Consider the following 18,699-nt stretch of genomic DNA (forward strand, 5'->3'; position numbering starts at 1 on the left):
CCAACAAAGTGAGGGAACCCTTGCCTATTTGACACCACACCCGGGCGCCGGTGTGACGCGTCGCTTCTGGGCGACGACCTAGCAACCCTTGCACATTTATCACTGCCTCCGGGCCTAGAGAGTACAGCGCGTCGCTCAGTAGGGAACGCCCCAACGAAATTCTCATATTGGTTCATTTTCATAGGATATGACAAAGTTTTTATGCTGGCTGTCACAGGCCTACCGCAACCCTCCTCCTTTATCCGGGCTTGGGACCGGCAGTGTATAACTACACAGGCGGAGTTAACATATGTCATACAATACATTCAAATAATTTACATCAAGTATTACAATGCATTCAAGTCATTCACATCAAGCATTGCAATGCATTCAAATAATTCAAATCATTCACATCAAGTATTGCACTAATTCAAATCATTCGTTAATTGCATAAATTATAATACATTTAGATAATTAAAATCATTCACATCAAGTATTATAATGCATTCGAATCATTCGTATCAAGTATTAATATACATTCAAATAAAATTTTTAATCATTCACACCAAGTATTGCAATACAACTCACATCAAGTATTACAATGCATTTAAATAGAGGTTTGTAGTATAAGATTTTGCTCACTAGCTTGAGAATTCTTCCTCGTCACTAGTTTGACTTTCTTCTTCTTCTTCTTCTTCTTCTTCTTCTTCTTCTTCTTCTTCTTCATTGTTTGCCCATCCACTTGGTACATCATTTGGATCACATTCCTCTATGAATGTTTCATCGGCCAATGGAGATATGACATGCATATCATGCGCAACATCGTGACCATAAGCGAAGTCATAGACATCATCTGATTGATAGTAATCACTGTCTTCAGCTAACTCATCTTCCTGTAACTGATCATACTCGGGGTATAGTTTGGATTTCACCTTGCAAACTGCATACCATTCATTTCTATCTAACTTTTTTATACTCGGATATGAAGTATAATAAACTTGTTGAGCTTGCGAGGCTAATATGAATGGTTTATATGTTCCAAACCTGGATTTATGATTCACCTCCACAATGCCTGAAGCTTTGTCGAGTCTTGTTGCAGTTGGATCAAACCAATGACACTTGAATATCGTAACCCTGTTATTCATGCCTAAGTAAGTCAACTCCATTATTTCCTCTATAACACCGTAGTAATCATGTTCGTTTTCACCGTAGCTGCTACCCTTGACACACACGCCACTATTTATCGTTGATTTGTTTGTACCGTAGTCTTTTGTATGGAATCGATAGCCATTTACGATATACCCGTTGTAGCATTGCACAACTTTGGTCGGACCATTTTCTAAATCACATATTCCTTGATCTTTAACATCACCATAGCGAACCTACGCACAGACATAAACAATTATTGTGATCACGATCAATTAAGTAACTTAGTGTTGTTTATAAGTACAAAATTTATGTTAGCTTATTTACCAACTGCTTCAACCACTTCACAAACTTAGTTTCACGTTCTTTTTGTACTTTTGCATCAGTGAGATGTGAAACTTCGCTTTGCAACTATAGATCAAATCGTCTGCAAACCACAAATACTTATATTACCGAGCCATGTATCCACATATAGAACATAAAAGGATTCATAATTGAGTTGCATATACATATACTTACTCGATGTATGGGTCGATCGCTGAGCAATTAAAAAGAATATAGATGTGTGTTGCATCTTGCTCTCGATCTGTCAATAGCCTTGATCGGCAACTACCAAATGCATGCCCAAGTGGTTGAAATATCGACAGTTTGTCAGCTACAGTTACTTGTTCTTCATCATCATTACGGGGCGGGCATGTGTAACGTGTTGGAATATGAGGTTCGAAGTACATAGATGAGAAATTTGAAATCTCTTCTAAACTGTACGCCTCACAAATAGAGCCTTCTACTCTTGCTTTATTACGAACCTTTTTTTTTAGGTCGAACATGCATCTGACAAGAATATACATTTCAAATTTTAAATATCTGTCATTAAAGAGATGTGCTATAAAAAAACATATACCTTTCAAATGGGTACATCCATCGATATTGCACAGGGCCACCAACCATTAGTTCATATGGCAGATGTATGATCAAATGTTCCATAACATCGAAAAATGCTGGCGGAAATATCTTTTCTAACAGACAAACAGTGGTGATGACAAAGTCCTCGAGATTCTTTACATCTGATACAACGACCTCCAATGCGCACAATGTTCTAAAAAATCCGCTCAACTCAGACAATACCCCCCACATAGGTTTGTCTAACATATCATGGAATGCTAGGGGTATCAATCGTTGCATAAAGATATGACAATCATGGCTCTTCAACCCATATAACTGTCCATCGTCAATCTTCACAGCCCGAGCAATATTAGAGACATATCCATCTGGAAATCTCAGTTGTCTCAACCATTGACATACATGTTTTATTTGATCAGGTCCGAGCACGTACTTTGCCTTTGGTTTCAGTACTTTGCCATTATACTCTTTGAGTTCCAATTCTGGTCTTTTACATATTAATTTTAAATCCATACGGGCCTTCGGATTATCCTTCGTTTTTCCTTTAATATTCATTACTGTATTGAACACATTATCAAACACATTTTTCTCTACATGCATCACATCCAAATTATGTCGTATCAATAGGGTCGGCCAATACGGTAGTTCCCAAAAAATAGATTTTTTCGTCCAATTGTGATCCTTCCCAAATCCACGGAAGGGTGTAGGACTGCAGGCATCTGTTAATACATCTGGAAAGTATCGCAATCTTCTTAGAATCTCTATGCCGGACAATCTTAAGGATGGACTTCCATTTCAGTTGTGTCTGCTTTAAATGCATTCTTTTGACGTCGGAACGGATGATCGCTGGGTAGGAATCGACGATGGCACTCAAACCAGCAAGGCTTCCTTCCATGCCTCAATCTAAAAGCTTTGGAATCCTCCATGTAGTACGGACAAGCCAACCTCCCATGTGTGCTCCAACCAGATAACATACCATATGCAGGGAAGTCACTGATTGTCCATAGAACAGCGGCCTTCATGTTGAAATTTTGTTTTTTGTGGGCATCATACGTGGTAACACCGTCATCCCACAGTACTTTTAATTCATCAATCAATGGCCTTAGATATACATCAAGATTTTGGCCAGGTGAGGTCGGACCAGGGATCAACAGAGACAAGAAAAGATTTGGACGTTTCATATACAAGCTTGATGGAAGGTTGTATGGAGTAACAAATACTGGCCAGCATGAGTATGGAGTTGATCTACCTCCAAATGGATTAAATCCATCTGTACATAGACCGAGTCTAACATTTCTCACTTCCATTGCGAAGTTCTGATGAGTACGATCAAAGTGCTTCCAAGCTTCAGCGTCAATAGGATGCGTGATCTTGTTTTCATCGTGTCGAACTTTATTTGCATGCCATCTCATGTGTTTAGCTGTCCTTGAAGACATATACAATCGCTGCAATCTAGGAGTGATAGGAAAGTAGCGGAGCGACTTGTATGAAACTTTCTTTGATCTCGTGCTACCATTGCCTCTTGTCTTTGGCTTGAACCGAGGATGCCCACATGACGGGCATGATATGTCGTTTTCCTGCTCCTTGAAATACAACATGCAGTGATTTGGACAAACATCAATCTTTTTGTAACCCATACCTAGAGCGTTGACCATAACTTTCGCACGATAGAAATTTTGTGGCAATTTCTCATCTTTAGGCAACATACTCTTCACAATCATGCACAAACGGTCAAAACATGATTGACTCAAATTATACTCGGACTTCAAATTCATTAGTTGAAGAACTGCAGACAAGATAGTGTGACTCTCACAACCGTTCCAAAGTGGCTCATCAGCATCTCTAAGTAAATCATAAAATCTACTAGCTGCATCGTTTGGTGATTCTTCATCTATGGAAGTTCTTACATCACTAGAACTCATAGCAGAACCCAGTTCTGTTCCTGCGGCATCAAATATCAAATTCGTATATGGATTATCGTGCACCACATTCACCCATGCATCAAAATCGTTTCTAAATTCTTCTCCATGAAACGTCTAATTCTGATAATCACTCACAAAACCCTTCCTGTATAGGTGATGTCTAACGCCATGAGGTTCTAAAAATCGATTATTCTTACAAATCTTGCAGGGACACCTAATCTGACCTGTGGGATCTATTGTACTGACACTTGCCATTGCAAATTCAATAAAACTGTCAACACCATCTATATATTCATGCAATAACTCATTGTCCACTATCCTACGGTACATCCATTCACGGTTTGCAGTCATTTTGTCGTATGATGGTGCAAATAGTATCCTAACCAGTTAAAGGAGAACCATCAGAATGCTATGATGAAGAAAATATCAAATTTATCATGCAATATATGATGTCATACAATCACAAGAATTATGATACATGTATTGATAACTTAATATTTTCATGTGCAAACTATTCATGACACGATACATTCATTTGAAGCATGCTTTCAGTATACAATTTCACATGGTAGACATAATCAAATTGAAAGTAACTACATGTAAGCATGGATACAATCACATCAAACATTGCAATACATTGAAATAATTCATATCAAACAAATCTCAAACATGTACCTGCAGCAAACACACTCCAATATCCCACTAACTACTACCATGCCTAGCATGGACTCCGTACTCCAAAAATAAGAACACTTCCATATATATACATTAAAATCATGCTCAGCATGATCTCCGAACTCCAACAAAGCAGTCCTAGATATCAACAACTAAGTGAGTGTGTGAACAATAAAGTGTTACATTCAATAAATTAAATAACATGTGATGCGCTTGCATCACTTACTCACCACGGGTATTTACCCGATTTGCATTATTTTTGTCACTTACTTACCACGGGTGGCGGGGCACAAGCGATTTCCTTTGAAAAATCTGCACAAAAAAACACTGTTTTAAAATGAAGTCACCACAGAAAAAAAACTGTTCTGGCAAGGGGTCGACTCCCCTGCTGTTCCGGCAGGGGGTCGACCCCCTTACGAAACATAGGGGGTTAACCCCCTTACGGAACGTAGGGAGTTAACTGACCCCCTGTTCGGGCAGCGGGTCGACCCCCAGCCTGTTATGGCAGGTGGTTAACCCCCTGCCGGGGTCGACCCTCTGCCCGGATCGACCCCCTACCGGAAAGGCAGGGGGCAAGGGTCCCCTGCCGAAAAACGCAGGGGGTTAGCCCTCTGCAAGAAACGCAGGGGGTTAACCCCCTTCCGGAAAACGCGGGGTTAACCCTTTGCCGGAAAACGCGGGGGTTAACCCCCTCCGTTTTCCGGAAGGGGGTTAACCCCCTGCAGGAAACGGAAGGGGGTTAACCCCCTGCCGGAAACGGCAGGGGACGCAGGGTGTTAATCCCTTGTGTTTTCCGGCAGGGGGTTAACCCCCTGCGTGAACCGGGAGGGGGTTAACCCCCTGCCGGAAACGACAGGGGGTTAACCCCCTGTGTGAACCGGGAGGGGGTTAACCCCCTGCCGGAAACGGGAGGGGGTTAACCCCCTGCCGGAAACGGCAGGGGGTTAACCCCCTGCGTGAAAATGGGGGTTAACCCCCTGCATGAACCGGGAGGGGGTTAACCCCCTGCGTGAACCGGGAGGGGGAGGGCGTTACCTTTCTCCGGGCGGCGAACGGTGGGACCGGCGGACGGTGGGACCGGCGAACGGCAAACGGCGGGAGCGGGACCGGCGAACGGCGGGAGCAGCGAACGGCAGGAGCAGCGAAAGAAGAAAAGGAAAAGCTGCCTGGGATTAGGGTTATTCGAAAGTTAGCGACGGCTTAGCGACGGATTCATTCCGTCGCTAAGCCAACGTAAAATCAAATTCGCGAAAATAGCGACGGATTATATTCTGTCACCACATCCGTCGCTATTTAGCGACGGACTAGGTTCCGTCGTTAACGTCGTCGGTAAATGGTCCGATCGTACCGAAGAAACAATCCGTCGCAACATCCGTCGCTAATTAGCGACGGACTAGGCGACGGACTATCTTCCGTCGCTACTTTCATAAGATTCAGTAATAATAGCGACGAATATTTGTCGCTCGCCAATCCGTCGCTAACGAGCGACGGAAAGATTTCGTCGCTAACGTCCGTTGCTAACAACGTATTTTCTTGTAGTGGTGGTTCTCTCAATGATGTGGATGATGGTTTTGTTGGTAGCCTCAACTTGACCGTTGCCCTGAGAGTAATAGAGGTCCAAGAAATGCTAAGAGATAATGAACCTTATGCACATCTTTCTAATTTTCTCATTTTTGAAATGGGAACCATTGTCACTCACCAGGTCTTTAGGTACTCCAAAACAACACACAATGTTCTTGTAAATGAATGATGTTACATGCTAACCTTCTACTCGAGATAAGGAAATGACTTCAACCTACTTGGTGAAGTATTTAGTGGTAGCGAAGATGTAGCAATAACCATTAGATGCATGTAGATGGATGATACTTATGACATCAAATGCCCACATAAAAAATGACTATGGAGATTCAATGGAATGTGATACATATGAAGGCACATGAACAACATTACCATGCTCTTGATATTTTATGCATTTCCTTACATGAGAGTAGCAATCACGGTCTATGGTCAACTAGTAATATTGTGCTTACAAGATATTTTTTACCATCACTTGGATGCCAATGTGTCCTCCACAAAGACCTCCATGAAACTCTTTCAGAACCCTCTTGGTCTCCTCTTTATCTAGGTACCTAAGGAGCTCACTATTGTAACCCTTCTTGTACAAGACACCTTTAAGAAGATAAAAATTATAGACAAATCTTCTAGTGGCTTTCTTATCTCAAGAGTGAGTATTCTCAGAAAATGTTCTACCCTCTAGAAAAGTCTTGATATTGTAGAATGAGGGCTTTCCATCTTGTGGAGCTTGGTAATTGACCTCGACCAAACTTGTTTTTTCCTCATAGGTTAGCTTTCATAATCTTTTGATAGAGAATGATGTTTGGTCATGCCCTTGCTCCATCTTGACAATGGAAGAAAGGTTTGCTAGGTTATCAACAAATTGGTTGTTATCTCTTTTGATATAGAAAAAATAACATGATTCAAACTTCTTTACCAAACCCAAGACAATATCAACATAAAAAATCAATTTTTCATGACTAGCCTTCCACGTTCATGTGACTTGCAGGATCACCGACATCGAATCACCTCGAACATGAACCTTTTTTACTTTCAATTTGATAAGACATTTATGTCCTTAGATCAAGGCATCATATTCAGCCATATTATTGGTGTATATGAAATCCAATTTGAAAGCATGAGGGATCTTTTCATCAGCAGAGGTGGTAATAACAAATCTAATCCCTGATCCATTGACACTCTGAGATCCCTCAAAGTACAAGTGCTAGATTTGCACTTTTTCTTCATCCAAATCTTGGATATTATCATTAAAAAAAATCATTTATTCCTATTTTCTTATTTATGGGTAAGACCGGATAGATGATTAGCTATGACTTGCCCCTTGATCGACTTGTAAGGCATATTTTAGATCAAATTTTATTAACAATATTTGTCATCTAGTGATTATTTTAGTTAAGGCTGACTTCTCAAAGATGTACTTGATCGGATCAAGCCTAGACATGACTCTAACTTCACATGCTAGCATATAATGACTTAATTTCTAAGTCATCCAAACAAGAGCTACACATGTTTTCTCTAACCTAATATTTTTTTTTTCATATTTCACAAAGGTCTTGCTAATATAATAGATGGCATATGCAATCTTTTCGTCATCTTCATGCTATGCAAGCAGACATCCTAGGGCTACATCATTAACTGATATGTACAAGAGTAATGGTTTTTTTATAGTTGGATGTTTAAAGATTGGTGGGTTAAGAAGATATTGTTTGAGCCTATCAAAGGATTCTTGACATTATTGATCCCACACAAACTCAATGCCTTTTCTCAAGAGCCTGTTGAAAGGTTTGCACCTAGTGGCTAGGTTAGATATGAATCTTCTGAGTTTCTGGATTCGTCCTTGGAGGCCCCTCAGTTGCCTGAGGTTGGTGGGTGGAGGCATGCCTATGATGGCTTTGATCTTAATGGAATCTATTTCAATACCGCATTTGCTGACAATAAAACCAATGAGTTTTCCTGACTCAACACCGAATACACACTTCTGGGGATTCATCTTGAGTTGGAATTTTATGAGATGTTTAAAAACTCTCCTGAGTGAGTCAAGGATCTGGTTGTGAAAGATCACGACCATGGCCCATTGATAGGTTGCTCATAGATTTTTTAAACCAAAGGGCATGACATTGTAACAAAAGGTGCCCCAAGGTATAGTGAATGAGATCTTGGGTTGGTCAGCTATGGCTAGCCTAATCTGGTTGTATTATGAGAAACCGTCTATGAAGGAGAACATCTCATGTCCAACGGTGCTGTCTGTAATGAAGTCAATGTTAGGTAGAGGTAAGTCATCTTTGGGAAATTAAGTGCATAGTAATAACGATGGCAGGGGATGAAATGGTAATGACTTAATTTTTTTATTTTGAAGTTTGGGGTATCGCAAGGCTCAAAAGGGATACCAATGAAGGTTTAACACGTCATTTTTGAACATGAGGCTCAAAGAAAACTAAAATGGGTTAAGAACTTCTAGGCATCTCTTACTTGAGATCTTCGATTACAGAGGAAGCACTGACATTTTTTTTTTGAGCTTTCTCACATATTTTTCCTTTTTTTCAATAATGCCTCTCTTTTGTTTTGGCATTTCAGCATTTTTTTAGAACTTTTTTTTATGCTCCTCTTCATAAAATAAAAAATTTTCCCTAATATAAGGTTGGAATTGGTAGGTTTTGTTTTGTATGATGATATGACCAACTTAATCCTTTTCAAAGATGTTGAAAACAAGACTCAAGAGCAAAACGTACTAAAACATAAGATGAATAAGTTCATAAGACTGACCAAAGGAGGGAACGAGAAGTAAAGATAAAACAGAAGATAGTCTTGACATCTTTCAGCTTTAATAGTTTTTCCTGTTAGTGAATCATTATGGTCTTAAACCATGAGACTCAACATGCCCCTGTATGGTTTATCCTTTGCTATGTTTAGGTTTTAAAAAGAGATTTATCCTTCTATTTCACTGCATGCTTCTTCATTATATGTTGCCTTCTTATAAAGGGCCTCACTTTCTAGTTTTCTCTTCACAATAATAGAAAAGAAAATTACTATTGCTAATGATGTAAGGAGTGTGATGAAGTGCATGTGAACTTCTCATAAGTACAATGATTTTTAGGAAAAATCTATTCAAATGACAACACTTTTGCAACAAAAGAGGCAATCCTTTTAAAACTTTTGAAAATGTTCTAGTTTTTTTTGGGGATTTTCAAGAATTTTGCATATTTTTTGGATTTTTCAAAAATTTTAATTTTTTTTATTTTAGATTTTCTATTTTTTTTTGGATTTTTTAAATAACTATCTACAAAAACAATCAAACAACTTATTCATATTCCCAAAAGATGTGGGAATGATAGATGTATGACTTTAGACTATGAGAGTTTAAAAGCAAACCTGATAAAAATGGTGCAGTCTTACCTCTTATAACTCTCTGATCTGATGTGGATGATGATGTGTGCTTTGGATTTTCCCCGGTAATAGATTATAGCTGTTATGAGGATAGGTCCATGACATTTTTCTCTTGGAGTTAACTCATATTCTGATTTTGTCATCCTCCTTTCCAACCACGATCTTTTAAAAGACTGGGATTTAGACTTTTTCTTCGATGTTGCCCCAGATATGGCTCTATGAAATGACAGATTATATCGATCTGCTACATTATAGAAAATATTTGTTAACCTCTTAGCTTTCTTGACCTAGTATAGACTTATTCTATATAGTGCAAATTATAGATGACCCTTCACCATTTTCAACATCAGAAGCAGATGTTCGAGTTGAATGTACGAGGATCTTGGTTACTCCATGGGTACTGCCCAAGACTAAGGAATAACATGAAGATAGGCATGATAATGTTGCATCTTTTTCTATAAATTTTGAGTTGTCTTGAGAAATCTTATCAGTAGAATTTTCTTCTTTCTCAATATAGATAAGGAATTTTAATTTCTTGAGAAATCTCTATGGCATAATCTGGACAATTCATTTTTACATGATCATCTATGTCTACTGAGTTGGATGAGTAAAAATCTTTCATCACATCAAAAAATTCAGGATCTTTCTCTTTAATGGGATTCTCAAACACACTTTCTTCCTCTACGATGGGAGAACCAATGGTTGATTCTGGCATGGTATGAGATCCTTCTATTGGAATCAGTGGAAGACTTTTTTCTTCTAGAGCATTCGCAGGACTTTTTTCTTTTGTAGCCATGGCAAGGACTTCTTCTTCTTTTATAATTACGGCCTTAATGGATGACCCAAGCACAATCTCTTTTTTTGGGACTGGACCAAAAGTATTCGGAACTTGAATATCATATTTGTAGACCTAAGTGCAAGGTGCTTCTGGTGGTTTCGACAATTGTGAGACTTTTTTCAAATCATCAGTCAATGTAAACTCTAGAAATTATAATAAAAAAATTTAATAATGAACTTTGCTAATCATGTGGAGTTTCTCATCTTGGATGCAAATTAGTTCCTTTTAAGCCTCTTCATTTTTCAAGATCAGTTCACCTTTGTCAATATGGTCATGGATTATATGCTTAAGAGGAATGCACTCTTCAGTATCATGACCCAGGGTTAAATGATATCTGCAAAATTTTGTTGGGTTCCTTCCTTTCATATGGGGAGGGTTTGACACTTCGAGCAATTCAAAATCCTCATTTTACAGTAAAATATTCAGAACTTGATATTGGGTCTGCTGGATCACAATGGATTCTCTATCATTAGGCCATCTATGATTTTGGGCTTGCCCTTGGTTTTATATAGGAGACTTAGACTTTTTATTTTCTCTTCAAGAAGTAACTACACTACCTTGACTTATGGGTGACTCATCCCATTTGAATTTATCATTTTCAAACCTAGTATTGATCAAAATCTCGTCATACATGCCTCTTTTAATGTTCAACACCATCCAAGTGGTAACATTGATCAAATTCATGAAGGTCTCACACCTTTGAGTGGCTAAGAGTCATTTGAGCGGTTAATTGAAATTGTCCATAATGAGGGTAATGGCATGGAACTCTCAAATTAGATTTTTCATGCGATGATATATTGATCTCCATTTGGTGATAAAATCATGAGCATCCTCACCCTTCTTCTGCCAAATATCATAGAGTTGGTAGAGCATCTATGTTATACCAGAATCATTCAATAAATAAGTTCATGAGAGGTTGAAACTGTCTGATTTGATGGAGATCCAGAGTTGAAAACCAAGACAAAGTTTCTCCTTTGAGGCTTCTCTAGAACCATCTGATCAATACTCGCTCATTGTGAAAACAATCAGAACAAGTATCCAACAATAGAGCAACATGAGTTTTTGAATTTTCTATCCCATTGAACTTTACGAACTTTCAGGGAGTAATCCCCAAAGACTCGTTATCTTGGCCCAAGACAAAGTCTTGAACTTCATAGGGCCTTCTTTCTTCTTTGGCATTCCTCATTTACCAGGTCATGTTTCTCAGCTCCTCTTCTAAATTTTGGATCTGCTTTTTATACTCATTGGGTTGAGGATTCAGGATTCTGACGACAACTTCTAGAAGTCTAATAGACATAGCCTTCTTGGGTTGGACATTCTGGACCGGACCACTCTAGACTTTCGACTTATAACTCTGCTCGAACCATCTCAATTGAGCATCATTCTCTTGAAACTTCTATTGTATCTTCATTATCAAAGTTCTCAATGTAGCATTTGAATTTTTCATCTCTTCCAAAGCAGATCTATCTGAGAGTTCATAAGCTTTTCCTTTGCTTTTATTTGTTTTCACATATTGGACCCCATCTTCTTCCTCTTCTTCTTCTTGATCTTATGATTTTGTTTCTTTTCTTATTAATTGATCAAATTCCTTATTCGTGAAATGATTGAAGGATCCAAGGAGAAGGGTCCCTCCTAGTCCTTGAAATGCATCTTTCCCAATAAAGGATCACAATTTTTTAGATCATCTGGGTAGCTTCCCTAGATTCCTAGATGGATTTTGGGTTGCATACACAGGTTGGTTAGGGTTTTGGGAACCTTGACTCATCTCAATGTTCAGGTTCATATTCAGATTCTTAAAATCCTTTTATAGAACCAAGGTTTAGAATTTACAAACAAACAAGAGTCCAAATTAAACAAATAACAACAAATCAAGATTTTAGAAAATAGAGTTCCTAGATCTCTTCGAAAACTCCATGGATCTATGAGGTCACTCTAAATAGAATCTAATAGAACAGACTTTCTCCATAACATACCTTTCGTGATATACTTGAACTAAGGTTCCTAGTACTGCTAGTGGGTTCACGGTCTCCTTGGTCCACCACCAATATAACTGAGTTGATGGCTCTTCATACTAGTTGGGGGATTCAAATATCCAAATAATGGGATGAGATAGGGTTTTTGAAAAACCAAACAAAAAACAATGACCCTAAAATCAGAATGCTAAGAGATAAGATAAAAATAGAAAGAGCACATGCAGAGCAAGCAATGTCTCACACAAAATAAAGTTTCCTAACTTGTTCGGGGTTGAAATATTTCTAAAAAAAAGACTAAGTGACATGCAATTTTCCCAATAAGGGTTTCTAAATTAGATACCTAAATTCTAAAACAGAAAAGGAAATACTCAATTTACCTAAAATAAAAAAGAAAAGAGAATCACATGGAAAAATGCTATGGTTATTATCCAAAATAGGCTTTTCGCGTGAAAACAGAAAGTGGATCGAGTTTTTGGATTTGAATATGGATCTTATCCAAAAGATATAATTGAATTCGTATGACACAAAAAGCACAACAAATCAGGATGCAAATGCAGATTTTAAAACTGGGCCCCCCAAATCCAAACAAAACCTTACCTGATTCAAAATGGAAAAAAAATTCTCAATTTTTTTTTAAGTCGAGAAACAGTAGCAAGGATTGCTACAAATTTTAGGCTACAAAATTAGAGGAAAGCTTCAACAGAGAAAATGTAGAAGATGAAATACATTTTCAACGGTGTATGGCATGCTAGATTTTGATAGGCGGGTGCTGAGATATGGCTCCAGAATCTCTCTTAAAACAAGTGTCAAACATGCACGACTGCCCCTATTTTGGCTAAAAATATTTATTTTCTGGGCACTTGCACAAGAAATCGAGAAGCATAGTCATAAAAAAATAAAATTTTGTTATCTTTCCAATGCCAACAGAATCACAATGATTCTATGAGCGGTTGGAGAGATATGCTTCTAGAAAGGCAAACAGGTTGATTGTTTTATGGTATAATAAAAAAAATTATACCTGATATTAAGTAAAAAAATGAACATTGTATAAGAGGATTCGACTCTGGCCCAAAACTAAATAAAATTAGATCTATTTATTAGCATGATAAAGAACTAAAAAAACACAAGTTTTCATCTCTAGAAACACAGAAAAGAATAGACCACTGACAAAAAATAGTAACAAAAATAACTATTTTTCATTGTTCGTGCCTATTTTCAGATACCGCAATGGCATAATCTGACAATGGGCTGAACATGTGAAACAAAGCTCTACTTGTCTGCTTTTCAACAAGCTTAAGAACATGAAAAATGAACTTAAAATGAGAGAGATATGGTCCTATAACCATGGCAGAGTTTCACAGGACAAAATACAAAAAAACAAGATTTGGATCCGAGGTAGATTCAGATTTGAAAAATCTGAAAAAATAACTATGAAACTACTAACCTCTTAACATCATTTTTTTTAGAAACTCTAATCTTAGATTGAAAGAATGGTCCCATCGTGATCACCATTCTATAGATACTTTTCTCGTGGGTTTTTGAAAATACGAAAAAGAAGAAAGGTTTTTCCACTTAAAATATATTTTTGAAATGGATCTAAAACGGATCTGAATTTCAAGAAGGTGTGGGAACCATTCTTTAAGGTAAATAGCCTTTCCTCCTCTAATGAACAGGGATCAGCCAAACCAAGAATCCTCGATCTTTGTTTTGGGTGGCGACCTTAGAGAGAGTTGTGTACCTTCATAGTTTAGACATAAAAAAATCGAGTTTGGAGGCAGAAGCTACCAAAACTCAAGAAAATCATAAAAGACAACAAATATAAAAATGTTAGACAAATCCAACCCTAAAAATTTTGTAAAATAAACAAAATACAAAAAGAAACATGAACCAAGTCTCACCTCGAGCTTAGGTAACCTTTTCTAAGATGTTGACGAGTGTAGAGGAGCATGAAAGACACTTCGGCTAGGTGCGAGCTTCAAAAATGGGTAAGACTAAGGATCTGGGTCCAAGACTAGGCTAGGTTTTGACTTGACTGGATAGGCTAGGTTGGTTAGGTTAGATAGATGTAGCCTAGGTCGATCAGGCTAGATAGACTAGGCTAGGTTCGCTAGAGAATTTAATAAAGTATGGACGCGAATTTCAGATACTGAAATAGGGAGGGGTAGCTCTCTATTTATAGGTTTTTAGGCGAATCCGGATACATTTTTTGTATATCTGAGATCCATCTATATAGATGGTTCATAGATGGGCTGTTTTGAATAGACGGCTAAGATTCATCTAAGGTTTATTGCCTTGGATGGGTGTTTTATCAAAGGAAAGTATATTTTGGAAATTGGAGGTTTCCAAATACGAATTTGAACGACTAAGAAGGCAAACCCCGCTCAAAAGGTGTACTGAAAGAGGACGACAAAGTATTAACGATAACTAGTGCTAACAATAATTGAGTTCAATTTATTTTGGTCAAAAAAAAGCCCTAACGATAACTTAAAGGAGGCTAATGACAACCTGACTTGTTGTTAGCGGAATCAGGTAAAACATGCACGATAGGCTAACGTGTTTCAACCATAACTTTCTATTTGGTTGTTCATTTGAGGTGATTTTTATTGCATTTGAAAGTAAACATCATCAACTTTAATTCATCTATGAAATGAAAAATCATATTAGAACATTTTGATGGTAAAAAATATACTCAAAGTGGGCCCTACCTAAAAATAGGTTTTCTATTAAACAAGTCACCTTGTTTTTGTTATAACTTTTTAATCTGATGTCTGATTGACTTAATTTTTGGTTTGTTGAAAAGTTGATTTCATCTAGTTTAATTTCTCTTTTGGATAAAAACTTAAGAACTTCAATTTAGAGGCCAAAAGTAAAGTTGAAGCCAACAGAACCTTATAACAAGCGAAAAACACTAGATTTTGGTATGTGTCTCGTGACATAAAATGACTTGGTCAAAATTTATGTCTGCATATATGATCGAACATAACGTTAGATGCACTAGGTGTTAGCTGCGGTCAGATGTGCCCAACACGTTTGTTTGTATTTTTTTATGACATTTAGTTGTGGTCCTAGACTGTCGCTAAAGGTCTAGGCAAAAACCTGACCTTTAGCGACAGTCCAAGACTGCTGAATATCAAAAAACATAAAAAAGAATGCACATGTGATCAGCTGTGTACGTTATGGCCTAATACTTATATATATAGGGTGATTAGAATATGAGAACTTATGAACCCATATTTTTAAAATCGACAGTTAAGAATTTTCATAAATATTAAGCATAAAAAAATCATGTTTTTTGTCAAAAAAGCATCCAACAGTTGTTTTCCTAGCAAATGGACCATGATGAACACATCCGTAGGGTTGGATTTGCAAAAAAAAATATCAGAAATGCTAAGTTCACACTTGGTTCTCATATTCTAGTAGCCCATATTTATATAAGAAAATTCCTAAGAAAAAAATAATTTTGTATTGTGGGGCATCCCGTCTTATGTGATCAATTTTAAGTGATTGGCGTTTTAGTTGGTCTCTAATAGCTTGATAATGGATCACTTGTGTGTGAGTACCATAATGATAATAACAATAATGAGCTTTTGTGGAATTTATTTATTGAAAACTGACCACGCAAGTAAAGAAACGAAAGGACTTAATATAAAATTCAGCCATTAAGATACCACCTTACAATATAAAAGCAAAGATGTCAAAAAAAAGTAGGAGCAAAAGTGACAAGTAAATTGCCTTGTAGATGCTGGGAAACGCATGTGCACCAAGAATTTAGCGCAAGAATTGTAATCATGGAAATGGGGAAACAAGAAAAGAGCGGAAGTTCAATCTGTTTTTGAAACAAGAGGAAGAAAACGGAAATTTTCACAACTAGGGATCCTGCAGTTTATTTTCATACCTCATTAGAGAGAGAACATTCCAGCTAGCTAATTAGGCCGGCACTAGCTCATAGCGATGGGCCGCAAGGGAACAGAGTACAATAATAAAACACAAAACATAAAGAAATCAAGGCAGAAGGATGACTAGAGTACAGTATAGACAAAAATGACGAACAGGATACCTTTACTGCTTTCTATTGACATTCATAATCATTGCTACCAAATGTACAAGACGAATGCTTCCAGACCACATTGGTATCTTTAAAAATGATATATGCATATAAAAATCCCCACTGAAACCCAATTACCCAAGTACAACCTATACCCCAACCTTACAGATATGACACTACAGTTGCCTGCACAAATACCAACTTCACCACCAAGAAAGAATACTGTCAAAACAAAGAAATATAGGAAAGATTTATATACCATTTACACGTATAGCATTCTTCGGCAGACTCCTGCGCCTTGCCTTCTATTTACAAGAGAGAAAAGAGGAATTTTTCTTTGCTCTTAATATGCCTAGTGTTTTCTGACTCTGATCAGTGATCACATTGTTCACCTGTGCTGATACTCAAGATGGTTTTCTTTCCTCTTTTATTCCTTTTGTACTTTCCTTTTGCGTCTTTCTTTTTTCAGTTTTTGGGCAACGTGAAATCAAAATGGAGCCCTGTGAGGAATGCCCTTTCTCCTCCCTATTCTGTAGTTTATGATCGGTGGAGTTGCAGGAGAGATGACTCTCGTGAAAATGGCAGCCTCATCGCCAGAACTCGAGTACTTGTCCCCCCCATCTCTGATCCCATCCAAGGATGAAACCTCTCTTTTATCGTCGATGAATCGATTAAACACGGCCTCCATCTCCATCTTCTTCGGCATAGATGAGTCCTCTGATTCTGATCCCCATGCACCATCTCTGTTCTGCTTTGGCTTGATGGAAAATGTGAGTGTGGGGTCCCTCTTGATCCCTCCAAGCTGATGCCACCACATTGAAACTTCCAAAATTCAAGACCATTCCATCGAAGAGAATGCTCAAAACAAGAAAAAAAAAATCAGACAAGAAGACCAGCTAGAAAAGCAATGGGCATTTGAATGCATCAAACAAGTCAAATAGAAGCACCAAAATCATGAGCTAAAACTATTTAACTTGAAGAAATTGTGATCAAGAAATTCCAACTCGGTGCATTACACAAAATGCTAATACTCAACATGGGTACCCCTTGTTTCAACAAAACATAAAAAACAGGAAAAAATTTCAACGACCCAACAAAAACGAAGCTACAAGACGAATTGGGTATCCATTATTTCAAAAAAAAAATGACACTAGAAACCACCATAATTCACAAAATTCGTAGCCGACCTATTACATACAAGATCGAGACGAGAAATGGGCAGAGACTATTAAAGAAGTTTGATCAGGACAGGAAACAGAGAAGGAAATAAAGGGGGGGCGGTCCTGCAGACTTACTTTGCACCCAAGGGAGCAGAACCTGTAAGAGTCGAGAAGACTCCTGTAACAGATCTCACATGTGTTGGTCACACCTTTCCCTGGCCTCTCGTTGAGGAAAACAATCCTAGCACTGTTAATGATGTAGGTCTGCACCCCTGTTATGTCGAGCACCTTCTGAACCTCCTCGACCCGAATCACATTATGGTAGGAAGATCTCCTTATCTGTTTCAAATTCCCCCACCATATTAGTCACACCCTCTCTTTCCACCATAAGAATCGAACAAAAGGAAAGAAGAAACACTTTGATAAAGAAGTAGCAACCAAAAAAAGGTCTAACCTGAACAATGCGATGGTCTTTATGATTGGCAAGACAGTAGGAACAAAAAGCATCGCCCATACAATCAAGGCAGTACATATTGCACTCGCTTTTACTCGAGTCCGCATGGATTCCGCAAGGAACGAAGAAGCTTGTCTTCAACATAGGGACCAGCCATGGAGGCCCAAGATCCTCACTCGCCAACCTTATCATCGGACAGACCTATTTCAAACACCCCAACAACAGAGAGAACCATCAATGAAACAAATCCCCAAAAGTCAGAAAACAACATATTAAAAAGAAAAGCCAATCTTTCGACGACTTACCATCACTTTCATTTAGTGTTGAGTTGTTATCCTCTTCCTATTCTCTATAGCCATTAGCCAGCTTGCTGTTAGGGAGTTAGAGGGAACAAAATAAAAAGGAAGAATGGGAACAGTATGAGTTGTTGATACTCTCTCTCTCTCTAGTTAAGAGGTGGTAAAGAAAGCAGAGACAATGATTGTAGACATACGATGGAAAAAAGAGGAGAGGCGATTAAAAAGGAAAAGGAACCCCACTTTCAGATAGTTTTAAATAGAAGAGAGGACCCCAAATGGAAGGCCAATAACATATTAGATATGGTACATATTTCAACCCGGCAGGACAGAGTGTAAAGTCTGCCTTTAC

General features: G+C 38.0%; 1 protein-coding gene across 1 annotated transcript; it reads right to left on the reverse strand.

Moving 5' to 3' along the window:
- Positions 1 to 16,434: 16,434 nt before the first annotated feature.
- LOC149828857 (protein RGF1 INDUCIBLE TRANSCRIPTION FACTOR 1-like) lies at positions 16,435 to 18,368 on the reverse strand. The gene is made up of 4 exons (XM_090017158.1): positions 18,357 to 18,368; positions 18,052 to 18,252; positions 17,733 to 17,936; positions 16,435 to 17,239 (listed from the first exon to the last, which is right to left on the reverse strand). Exons 1-4 carry the CDS (start codon positions 18,366 to 18,368, stop codon positions 16,925 to 16,927), a joined length of 732 nt encoding a protein of 243 aa, XP_089873284.1. The 3' UTR covers positions 16,435 to 16,924.
- Positions 18,369 to 18,699: the final 331 nt, after the last annotated feature.

The sequence above is a fragment of the Nuphar pumila genome, chromosome 9 (genome assembly GCF_984573655.1).
Source record: "Nuphar pumila chromosome 9, dmNupPumi1.hap1.1, whole genome shotgun sequence".
In the NCBI taxonomy this organism is placed as follows: Eukaryota; Viridiplantae; Streptophyta; class Magnoliopsida; order Nymphaeales; family Nymphaeaceae; genus Nuphar; species Nuphar pumila.